This window comes from Momordica charantia (assembly GCF_013281855.1).
Source record: "Momordica charantia cultivar OHB3-1 chromosome 1 unlocalized genomic scaffold, Mcharantia_2.0 BLBB01000001.1, whole genome shotgun sequence".
NCBI classification, from domain to species: Eukaryota; Viridiplantae; Streptophyta; class Magnoliopsida; order Cucurbitales; family Cucurbitaceae; genus Momordica; species Momordica charantia.
Window position 1 is genome coordinate 10,571,499 of NW_028275157.1, and position 12,782 is coordinate 10,584,280.

General features: G+C 33.2%; 1 protein-coding gene across 1 annotated transcript; it reads right to left on the reverse strand.

Annotated features, from left to right (window-relative positions):
• Positions 1-6,949: 6,949 nt before the first annotated feature.
• On the reverse strand, positions 6,950-10,543 carry LOC111019566 (guanylate kinase 2). Its single transcript, XM_022295962.2, has 11 exons — positions 10,282-10,543; positions 9,681-9,716; positions 9,405-9,512; positions 9,201-9,277; positions 9,002-9,131; positions 8,431-8,793; positions 8,039-8,160; positions 7,813-7,948; positions 7,675-7,720; positions 7,482-7,590; positions 6,950-7,393 (listed from the first exon to the last, which is right to left on the reverse strand). The coding sequence occupies exons 2-11, from the start codon at positions 9,681-9,683 to the stop codon at positions 7,276-7,278; spliced, it is 1,212 nt and encodes a 403-aa protein (XP_022151654.1). The 5' UTR covers positions 9,684-9,716; positions 10,282-10,543; the 3' UTR covers positions 6,950-7,275.
• Positions 10,544-12,782: the final 2,239 nt, after the last annotated feature.

The following is a 12,782-nucleotide window of genomic DNA, read 5'->3' on the forward strand; positions in this document are numbered from 1 at the left end:
ATTTCCATCGTATAAAGTTGTTATTAGTACAGATTTCAAGGGAGAACTTGGAAGAATGAGAGATTGTCCACCTTACCAATAAATTTGGTAAATCTCTTAAAGGTAGGAAAAGTAAGTTGGTTCAAATCCCTTAAAAAAATATCCAGAAAATTAATTTAGCTCCTTGTCCAAAATATGATATCATTGATCATGTTTTAAAACGTAAGGGTGTCCAAATTTGGCCACTGCTCTAAATTTTCCTAAACAAAAAGGAAAGCTTATTAGGCCAAGCAAACATAAAAGTCCAAACCCTCGTTTGTTCCCCAAGTATATGGTGCCACTTTATATATGTATTAACGTTTTTTTAACCTTGTCGCGTGGTTTTAGCCGACAAAAATACAGAAGCCAACAAATTGAGTTTTGGTGTTGTTGCATCAAAGTGAGAGAAGCAAAAGTGACAGTATATTGGCAGAGATACGGAGACGAGATCTCGGAGTTGTAATGCATCGTCGACAATCAATTCTCATGGATATTTTGTTGAGGTTTTTCATTATATTCATGTATTCCTAAGATTCTATTGTTATAGTTCTTAAAAGATAAGGTAACTTTTGTCAGGCCTCTAGAGTTGAGAGATTGTATTGTTCACTGTATTTATCCCAAATCATAGTAGAACTCGTTGTCACGAATTGGATGGAGCCCAGAGTTGGGTGAACCAGTATAAATTTTCTTGTGTCATTTCTATGCTTTTCCTATTTTTCTCTTATTTTTGTGGTTGGCTTAGTTTTCACTGACAAACTGTGGAACAGAAAAAGTTCTTGGTAAGGAAATTTTCCTAACAACACTCAATCATTATAGACAAACATTTCTTTAGACTTTCTAAAACTACTGGACATATTTGTGTGACTTGAATAAGATTTCAAACTCGTTAAGTGAGTAAGTTCAATTATGCATTTTTGTTTAATACTTTGAATTATAATATTCTAAGAAAAAGGAAATATTAGACATTTTTCAATTTTCATCACTAAAATTTAGCCTATATATTATTGTATAATTTAGGATGGTGGTTAAATTTGGACACCTATCTAATAAATAGCTAATAGTATCACATATTGCACAAATAACCAATTTTTAGGAGTTTAAAAAGAGATGATTTTCCAATTTGTCATTAACCATATTCTTTGTCTCCTCTCATTTGTAAGCATCTAACCCACTCTAACAGATTTGAACAAACTCTCTCTTCCAATGTTTAATAGATTTACCAGATTTATAAATATATTTCCACCGTTTTAATTATAGGTTTTCTTAAATAATCATTTTTTTTATAAAATATCTCTCAAGCTCTCCCCTCAAGGTCATCGATCTGTCATTATTCCAAACTTTCCCCTCTGCAACTATCATTTGATTGGATTGACAATATTGTCCAAGGTGGTATGTCTTTAGCTAACAAAAAGAAAGTTTCACGTCTATCATTATTCAAGAATGGTGAAATGAACTCTGTTATTATCAAGCTATCTGAAGATAGAGATGTGACATGGGTTCAAATGGTTCTTTCAAAGGAATTAGGGAGTGATTGTTGCATTGTTGTCGATACTGCTTCTGTAGGTACCAACATTGGCCGCAGGGATGGGGGTGCGACACTAGTGCAGACCTCTATAGATATCAACATTTACGGTAGAAATGGAAGTGCGACACAACTGCAGTCTACTGTGGCTACTCACATATTGACTCCATAAATGGAAGTGTGACAACAATGCAGACGATGATAGATACTCATATTGACTTCATAGATGGAAGTACGACATCAGTGCAGACCACGACTATAGATACTCATATTGACCTCACATAGATGGGAGTACAACATCAGTGCAGACCATGACTATAGATACTCGCATTGTCCCATATATGAAAGTACGACTAAGATACTCATATTATTAACTACATTTGGAAAGAGTCATGTGATTAATATTAATTATTACAAAGTCTAGAGAGGAAGGGAGAAGGTCTTAGAATCAACTATGGGATCACTCGATCAGTCGTATGCACTCATTCCGTCATTCGCAGCAAAAGTTGATTGCAAACAAAATTTAGGTACCGTATATATATTCATTGATACTTTATATTTGTTGTATATGTGTATATTTACCAAAAATTTTCATGCCCACAAAGTTGAGCCACATGCTAATTCAAATACTTTTTCATGAGGTTGTCTGCTTTTACAGAATGATAGAAACACTGCCTACCCGTTATATCTATAGATGAAAGTTTCAAAGGAACCCGGACCCTTTTACACTTTGGATAGAAATTCCCAAATCACAAGGTCTGTTTTTATTTGATTTCATAGGGTTAGAGACTCATTAAACATATTTACCCCTCCACCTAGAAAATTTAAATTTTCAATTTTAGATTTTAACGTTAGAAAAGCTATTAAATTTCAAAATCTACATGACGACAATTTAAATTTTTTTTTGTTTATGTACTTGTTTTCAAAATATAGTGCATCAGTTTTTAAATTAGATTCTTAGTTGCTTAAATTAGGTTCATCGATTATTTACCATTGATTCCCTAGACTTGTTGTTTTTGCTAATCGTTCTACAAAATAAATCTCTAAAATTAAGCACATACTTAATTTGTTGGAGGGTATATTTATTTAAAATATTATTTATAATTCTAAAAATAATTTCATCTAGTCATTGGTACAATATCTAATATTTTTGGTCATTTCTTAAAACCGTTATTTTATTTATTTATTATTATTATTTTTTTTTTTTTGTCGTTTCTGCGGCCGCCCTGTAATGGCCGTTGACCAAGAAATGAGAAAATTTGGACCAACAACTAAGCCCAATGAGGCCATGGAAAATAAAAGGCTTAAAAGCCCGACACACATGGCGCATGGCCCAATTCCGATCATTCTTTTTAAAATTTATTAATCTCTTTTTTTCCCCTAATAATTAAAACCAAATAGAACAATAGTCAGAAAGGATTACTTTTTAATAACTTTATATATCTACGTTAAAATTTATCAATATTTAATTAAAATCTAGCAATCTATTACTTTATTTTAGAAAATTTTATACTAGCAGTATACGAGTGATATATTTTCATCAATTTGAGATTTTACTGACATGTTATCGATGTTTATCGAAACCGACACCGAAATCGACAATTTTTTCTTCATTTTCGCCGACTAGCTGAAATGTCGGTCGGTTTCAGTTTAAACCTGATTGTTTTCTTCTTTTTTTTATCCTTTTACCTTTTATGAAATACAAAGATAGCAAGACTAAAAAAAGAAAATTTCTAACCGACAAAGAAAGCATGAAACCAAAAATAAGAAGAAAGGTTACAGAGAGACAGACCAAGAAGATAAAACGTATCTAAGGTGGTGTGGAAAAAAATGTACCTCAAGCGAGAGATCTGAAATGTAAGAGAGAGAAGGTCATGCATGAAGATGAATGAGAGAGAGAGAGGTTTTGTACAAGTCCAAACAGATCAATTCACGATTTTTTATCTGCAACATCAATCGACCAGCTTCAATTAGGTCGAAGTTCAAAGTTATTCTCTCTGCGATGTCGTTTTTAGTTCAGGCAGTTTCAGCTTCTTCAGCATACAATATCGTGTAAAGTTCAAAGTCGATGAGTGAGGTCGGTTTTTGGACTACATAGATAGAAAGTGGAACAACCCATGCTAAAACGAGCTCATTTGAAATCATGCATTTAAAACACAGCTTTAAAGGCGTGTTTGGTAGTGGTTGGAGAGCAGGCAAGGTTTTGGGAAATTGTAGATCTTGCATTGTACTTGTTTCAAGGAAAGTGAAGACCAAGTCATGTGATATAGTGGGTCCCGCAGGGACACTTTTTACCCACTTGTGGTCTGCAAACCCCTCAATTGTGGGCCACCTCTTCCCACCAATCACTTCACTCCATTGCATTCTAATCTGTTAAATGTTAGTGTCCATGAAAATACTCCTATCTTAATTTTATGAAAAATAATAATAAAATGTTGATTTACAATAGGTATTCCTAAAATATTATAAAAATAAAAAATTTATAACAAATAAACATTTCAGTCGTATTAGTGATATTTTGTTGATGTATTTTTATATATTTTATCAATTTTTTTGTCATGCTATAAAATTGTCGATTTACCTCTTACATGTATGTTGAACCTATGAATATATGAAATTGTAGATGAAATATTTGAGAGGATGATGGGACTTCAATACTTTGATTATAAGAGTATTAAATTAGCACTCTTTCACAAAGCCATTCTATTATTTTCAAAAAAGTTTTAAGTTAGGCCCTAAATTTTTTAAAGAATAAATATTTTGATACTTTACTATGTTATTTTGATTTTAACAAAGGGATAACGTGGCTTCGAATAGATGTATTTATAAACCGTTGACATCAACATATATTTGAGCTACATAAGTTGGTTGATAAGGTTGGGTTGATATTGACTATCGACACTAACCTCAATCGTCATTGGAATAGAACTCAAAAAAACACATCTCATTTACCAAGATGTCCCAAATCTCTCCTTTGTAAGTCATGGCGGCCACTCAATTTTAGATCGGCGTTGGTTAAACAGGGACTAAACTGTCTTATCTGTCTGATTGAAGATCATTCTTTATTAAAAATGCAAACATTGTTCCAGATCGACTAAAGGATAAGGAAGCATTATCTATAGCATATTAGTGAAAAGGGACACCATTTTCATCCATATGAAAAACCTTATGAGTGAAATTGAAAAGCAAATCTAAGTAGAGTTAGCACAAAGTAGATAATACTATATAACCATAGTATAGTATATGGGAGGTATCAAAATCCATGCTGTATAATTTGACCGTCCATGAAATCCTCAAATGTCGAACAAAAACGATAAAGCTTCAGAAACATAGTTGGAAATCCAAACAATGTCCAACATTAATCGGAAGAGAGAAAGATCGACATTGCATAGAGAAAGAACATCTCCGTTGATATGAAGTTGTTATATGAGTGAAATAATAAAAGCAAAAGTGATATGGACTTAAGCCTAAGAAAGTAGGTGACAGTTGGGCATGGTTATATGAGTGGCCGTTAAAGCAGTTTTCAGTTGTGAACCCCACCATCACCAAACCAAACCCACTTGCAAAATAGTACAATTCCTTGGCTGGCAACTGCAGCCTTCTCAGTCCCCACTTGCTATTACTTCTATTTAGTCCCTCCATTATTTTTTTGTTTCAATTGCGTCCCTCTTCTCGTAAATTTTCACGTTTAACTTCTGTTGCTTGGTAATATTAATGATTTGATTAAGGAGTGATGATTTGACATGATGTGAGACGAGAAAATTGGTAAAACTAAATAAATCAACGGGAGAAGACCAACAAAGTTTAATAGATAGGTAGTTTGAGAAAAGACATTTTAATGGATAGGTCGTTATCTTATTAGTTTAGAAACTAGTATTGAACATTTACAATTTTAAAAATCTAAATTTGTTTGGTGAAGTTTGTTGTTCTTTTTTTTAGTGGATTTAATAATTGTGAGGGTGAGGGATGAAACTTTACCTTTGAAACGATAATATGTATCTTATCCACTAAATTATGTTAAGGATCATATCATCGATATTTGAGATGATAATAGATATTTATCCACAAAGTTATGTTCAGATTGGTTGGAGACAAAGATTTTTTTAGTATAACAAATTGAGCGTACGAGGGTTTAAACTACAACCTTAATGAAAGAAATAAAAGTCATCTACTGCTATACGAGGGTTTAAACTACAACCTTAATGAAAGAAATAAAAGTCATCTACTGCTTGACTAAGATCACGTTGGCAACAAAGATTTCATTCTTCAACTTCTAAGGAATATGCTAATGCTTTAACTATTTAGCAATGCTAAGTATAGGAATGACCAAAATTTAGACCTTAATTTACCAATTTTTTTCTTCTTTTTAGTAGATATCTTTACCGTTTGAGCTAATTGCTTATGTTGGTATTCATTTTTCTCAATAATTTGAATTTAGATCTTTGGGATTGAATTTATCGTTCAATTGGATTTCATAAAGTAGTTTCATTTTTTTTTATACAACATGTGGGGATGGGGATCAAACTCGCAACTAAACTATGCTCGCTTTGACAAGTAGTTTCATTTTTTATGCTATTTTACAAATATGTTTCATTTATAAAAACAATTCCAAGTGTATAAACCCTTAAGAGTAATTACAAAGGTTTTTTCAGTAGAACAAACTACCAAGTTTTTAAATCAATTAAACTTATTAATAATCCCCATTAGTATCTAATTAGTCTTTAATTTTTATAGAAATGTAAATATTTTTTTAAAAAATCATAATAATAAAAATTTCATAAAAATTACTTTATTTCTTTTTTATTGAGTAAAAATTACTTTAATTAATGAATACACATTTCTTACTTTTAATATTTCATCCATAATTTTAGAATATAATGAAAATATCGACTTTCTTTTTCAAATATCTATGAGCGGACCAACTTACGCGAATCTCGACTGACCCTACAACATTTGGTCAATAATAAAAAGTCATAACAAAACCCGTAACACAAACATTAATGACAATTCAATGTTATCTAAGGATTCCTCCATAAAATTCGTCCACGGTGATAGTATGATGGCAATTTGAGCACTCGTCCATCGATGTCGATGAATTTTTTAAATTGTGTCTGTTAGTTTTTAAGTTCGAATCTTCCTAAAGCAGATCTATCCATCTTTCAAATCATCAGATCAGCAATTCACGGATTGTTGTCAAAGATTCTCTTTTTTTTTCCTTCTATTCAAAGTCCTCATCAGAATTATTACAAAATGGGGTCAGTGCCCATTTTAATTAATGCTTTGAAAATCATCATTCTTAAAAAGGCAATTCCACAATGGCAATCCCTTCCTTTTCTTTCTCTCTCTAAAATTTCATCTCAACAATCAAGAGCAAAATCCCAGAAAACCCATTACAAAAACACAATGAAATCTGGAAAATGGACTTCCAATTTCTAATCAGAAAGCAAGAAAAATTAGTGTTTTGGATAAATGATGATGAGGCAATCTCACAGCCTATGTCAGAAAAATAATAATAATAATCATCGTTTCGCTTTCAGACACTGCTTCGACCTCGAGTCATTTCTCTTCTAAACTTAAAAGAACGCGGAAGAGAAAAAAGTGGGAGGGAAAAAAAAATCAAACTCGTTATGTGATCTCGAAATAAATGTATTCAATCTAGAATGCACGTCGTCTCTTCATCGTCTGTAAATCGTGACAAGTTAGCGTTGTAAAGCATGTGTGGAGAAGTTTTACTGTTAGCTTGGCTGATTGATCATATTCGAGCCATTTGAAACCGAGTCAATTGCATATGCATCCAGCCCTCTTGTCCGACCAGGCGCTCCGCCTTTCTGTGAGGATAAATCCAACACAATCCTGCTTCTCAAAGATTAAATGTAAGACACATTGAAAGCCATGACTTTGGAATCGTATTATCTATATAAATCGTGATTCCAGTACTTACATCTTTCGGGACTCGTTCTCGGGGTCTGAAGCTCGGTAGGTTATTATTATTTTGTTATCTATCCTTGATACTGAATGGACAATTGGAGGAAGGTCCAAATCTTCTGGAACTGAAGAAAGTTATAAATATATAATTAAAAAAGCACCTTATGAAGTATTCATACGTTAGAACTTTCAGTGAATAAGTTTCTTACTTGATTTAGTGCAAGAATTGACACTCCCATCAAGCCCCAAGAGTTTCTGAAATAATTAGAATTATAAAAGGTTGAGATGTCGGCTAGAAAAATGTTTAAATTAAACACATAGTTCCATTACAAAGCAAAGGAAATTACCTTGAGATTCTCATAGCATTTTTCAAGGTTATCATTGAACAAGATGTGATCGAATATACCCGATGATTCTCCTTGCTTGATCTCCGCCTCCGCATTTCGCAGTCGTTTGAGGATTTGTTCTTCGGTTTCAGTCCCCCTAAGGGTGTATAATTTGATGCATATTCAGACTGGTAACATGAATGAAAAAGGTTTTGAAAGAGGAAACTTGATGGCATCTCTAACTCACCTAGCACGAAGGCGCTTCTCGAGTTCGGCCATTGAGGGTGGACTGATGAAGATGAATATAGCGTCCAGGGAACTAGCCCTCACGGACCTCGCACCTTGAACGTCAATGTCGAGAATGCATCTCTTCAGGGAAAATAACAAGCATTTCAGATTTGCAGACACAAAAGTCAGTTTCAACTTCGAATAGGATAACTATCATACAACTTAGATAAAAATCGACAAAATCCTCAAACCGAAGCAGGTCTTCTCCTTCAAAATCATTCTAAAGAGAACCAATTGACCTCCCATGCTTACTATTATGTTAAACTATCAATTTCAATTTCAAAGGAAAGTCCATCTTAAGCAAGAGCAAGAAGTGTATATGATTATTCAAAAGACGGATTGAATACGTACTTTTCCTGCATCTGCTACCACTTCGACTGCTTCAACGCTAGTTCCATAGAGATTTCCATGAACTGAAGCAAATTCAAGAAATTTCCCCTCTTTTATGTCCTTCTCCATAACACTTCGCTCTGTAAAATGGTAATGGAGCCCATCTTTCTCCATTTTCCTTGGAGCACGAGTCGTGTGGCTGACAGAGAATCCAAACAAGGATGGAAATTCTTTCATGAGCATGGATATAAGAGTACCCTTGCCCACTCCAGAGGGACCGCTAACAACGATCGGCTTCTCAACCATTCCCCTCACACCTTTACTCCAAGCAACAACTTCAGAACCTAAAGTTTTTCTTTGTTCTTGAACATATGGGGTGTCCACCTACTCACATTCAAATACATGATGTATCATAAGAATACGAAAATAAAACCCGATAAATATGTAAATTTCAACTTCTTTTAAGCATGTACCTAGATATCATCACCTTCAGCTTTATCCATAGAGTGGTATTGTGATGTTAAACTCTCACAAACATGTACGTCAAATCAAATTTCACCCTATAAAACTTGAAGTGCTACGTATGACTAACCTCAAGAATCCAAATCGAGTCATCTAAGGTGGACCCGCCATTAATAAACAATATGCGATCTTCGTTTAATGCTATTGCCGAATGCCCTTTACAAGGCTTTGGTATTGTTCCCAGAACAATCGGATCGATCCTGCAAATTCCCACCATAACTAAGAGAGCTAGAAATGGACTCAATTGCATAACCAAGGGAGAAACTTACCGAGTTCCTTTCGAATGATCAAATACTTGAACTCGAAAGAACAACAGCGATTCGTCACAGCCTCCATCAACCAAATACTGCCAAAGTATTACCAAAAACAAATTAAGAATCGCAGAGGTGACTCCTCGGCGCATCACAAGTCACTATAGAACAAATTAATACATACTCTGACAAATCAAAAGCAATACAGCAAAATAAGCATACTGTTTTATTGCCGATGACAGTGGCGGTTTCACAACCTTTCGATTTTAAACCGAACCCATTCGGAAATCCCTCCTTCAAATCATGAACCAGGAAAGCTGGGGCTTCTCCCTAATGACCGTACAAAGCCAACACACAATTGTATCACAATAAAGAAACCATACGATCCCTTAACATAAATCCACATAATTAACAAAATCTTAAGCCTGATTTTTCCTCTAAGAAACGAAAATCTCTCATAGAACAACAAGAAAAGTTAAAAACTATTAAAAGGCTCACCATGGAGAAATTTAATCCTCCAAGTTCTAGGTTACCCTGATCAAGACAGATGGAATGAGATGAGATTCATCAAACCATATTATATTTCAGGATTCAAGCATAAACAACCAAAGGAAAAAGAAGGGCAAGAAATTTGGACATAATAATGAAAATACAAGACAAAAAACCGACAAGAAACAACATGGGTTCACAACTCGAACCCTCCAAAACCAGAATAAACTCCAAAAAACCCAAATGCGTAGAAGATGCACTATATCAATGCTGTCAATGGAAAGTGCAAACAAAAAAAGATAAGCAATACAAAAAAAGCAGACAAAAGGAAAAGGGGACAAACAAAGAAAAAGGGGAGGGCAAACAAAGAGAAAATAAGGAAAACAAACACAAATCCATAGATACGATCTCCAGAAATCCACACCCCACATTCAGAAACTCAAAAACAAATGCGAGAAAGAGGCAAAAAACAGAGCCCCAACCAGCTAAATCAAAGCTAAAACAAAACAGAACAGATCAAACAATGGGTCGAATTCACAAAAACCGACTACGAAATTACGAATCAAGAAAGGAAAGAAAAAGGGGGGGAGGGGACATTAAACTCCGCTACCTTGAGCGAATTCTGAGCAGAGGGTACCAAGGCTGGGGAAATCGATGAATGTTTTGTGAAACGAAACACGAAAACGGCGACGACCCAGAATCTGGTTTGTTGTTTTGTTTGAGAAACCTGAAGAAAAATTTCCTCCGGAGTTGCTTTTGAATTTGATTTCACCAAATCGGAGGAAACCCAGAATGTAAGAAATGAGAAGGGCGACGGAAGAGAGAGGCGCAGGAAAGTTTGAGAAGCATTCTGGTATTTGTAGGCAGAGAGGGACTCAGAAATTTAGAGAGAGAGAGAGAGAGAGAGAGAGAGAGAGAGAGAGAGAGAGAGAGAGAGAGGGTGGGGTTTTGGTCGCATTCAATTCACGGAACAAGAAGACCGGCTCTCGTTTTCTCGCGGGATGGTTACGGTGCCATTTTTTTCTTTTCTTTTTTCTCTTTTAGCTAACCAATTTAATTAATTTAATCTATCCCATTTAATTTCAATACGTTAGATTTCTATAACAATAGACTTCTTCTTAACGTTTGGGTTAGAAGCATGCTTCTGGATCTATTATTTTAACATATGTATATTTTCATGGATTCAACGTGGACATAAGAGGTGAATCGACATTTCCATCTTAACAATTAACAAGATATGTAAAATATCAACAAAATGTCACTAATATATATATATATATATATATATATAATATTAATATTAATTATTTTTAAGTAATTTAAACATGGAAAAATGTTTATTTGTTAATTTAAATATTTTTACGATTTTTAAATTTTTCTAATTTTTACAAACAAATATCAATTGACATCAACATTTTTATCGATATTTCCATGAAATTGAGACATCAATATTTCCATGAAATTGAGACATCAATATTTTCATTGACATCGACATTTAAAACCTTGGTTAGGAGAGTGTTAAGTCCAAAGTTTTAAATATCAGAGGGAAATGTTAAGGTCGATGAATATTTATGTAAAAATTAGAAAATTTCAAAAAATCATAAATAAATATTTAAATTAACATTTTTTTTCTATTTATAAATAATTAAAAATGACTAATATTAATATTATGTAGATATATTTTTTATTTAAATATAACATTTAGAGGTGGAGATGGAACTCACAACCTCATGTTTAGAGATATATGTCAATTACTACTGAGTTATGCTTGTTTTGGCTAATATTATGTAAATATTAGTGATATTTTGTTGATATTTTTAATATTTTGTTAATTTTTTGTAATATAATGGTGAAACGTTAATTTATCCTCATATCGATGTTAAACCCATAATACATAGAAATATGGATGAAAATGTCACCAACGGATATTTAATACTATAATTAAGTCCAATACATTAGATGTTTAAATTAGCAAAGGGTTTCGTTAAAAAAAAAAAAGTAAATAGTTGGATTTTTATAACATATGGTGCTCCATGTCTCTCGTGTTATTTGTATATGGATGAAGTCTTCTTGAATTGGTTCGAAAGAATCGACTGGACTAGATTCGATCTACTTGAGTATGATTTAGTTGGATGATCCAACCCGAACTTTATTTGATTTGGGTGACTCAATCCATATTGTTTCGATCGGTTGGAACCAACCTAATTGAGTTGGGTTAAACTATATTTTCTGGTAGCCTTGATTTTATAAGGTGTAAATTGAAAAATGGTCGGTCCAATTCTGTTTGTTGAGTCGATTTTGTAAAAGAAAGGTTTCGATATTAGTTTTTTGTTTTTCTTGAAGTTGTAAATTTTGGGAAGGAAAACAAACACCTCTAATTTGTTATTTTTTTTTCAGAAAAAACAATTAATTTCATCTTTATTGTCATTGTCACGTATAATATGGGATTTTTTTTAATGATTTTAAATTATAGTAGATTTGAAAGAGATTCTTTTATTTGTTATCTTTTATAATAAATTATTTGTTTTTTTAGAGGTATAATAAATTATTTGTAATTATGTGAGTAAATGTTTTTTTTTCTAGAATATAACATTTTAAATGTATAGGTAAAGATTTGAAACTTCAACTTGATAGTGCAATTTGACTGTCTATACAAACGAGAGAGTTGGATTCAACAAGTACATATAAGATCGGTATAAAGAAAGAAAAGAGCTCTAACTCTCAAGTCAATAAAATTTGAAGTATGTTTTCAAGATGAGCAATCAAATTTGTTGCGTGCCTACGTACCAAGTCTATTTTATTGAAATAGCCTGATCATGAGAATATAGGCACGAGGTCTATGGTTGAGATAAGTTTTCTTTATTGTCACTTCAACATGGTCTTGGTTAATGCCGAGATGTGAGTGAAGTTCTTAAGTATGATTCATCGAACCTAAGGTATGAGGTGTTATTTCTCGAACCTTCAACAACCTCTCTCTTCCCTGCCCTGCTTTACATGTCTCATTTTTTTTTAAGTACAACATTGTGGGGATGAGGGTTCGAATTCATAACCTTCTAATCAGAGATAAATGCCTTAACCATTTAAGCTATGTTTGGTTTGGCTTTTACATGG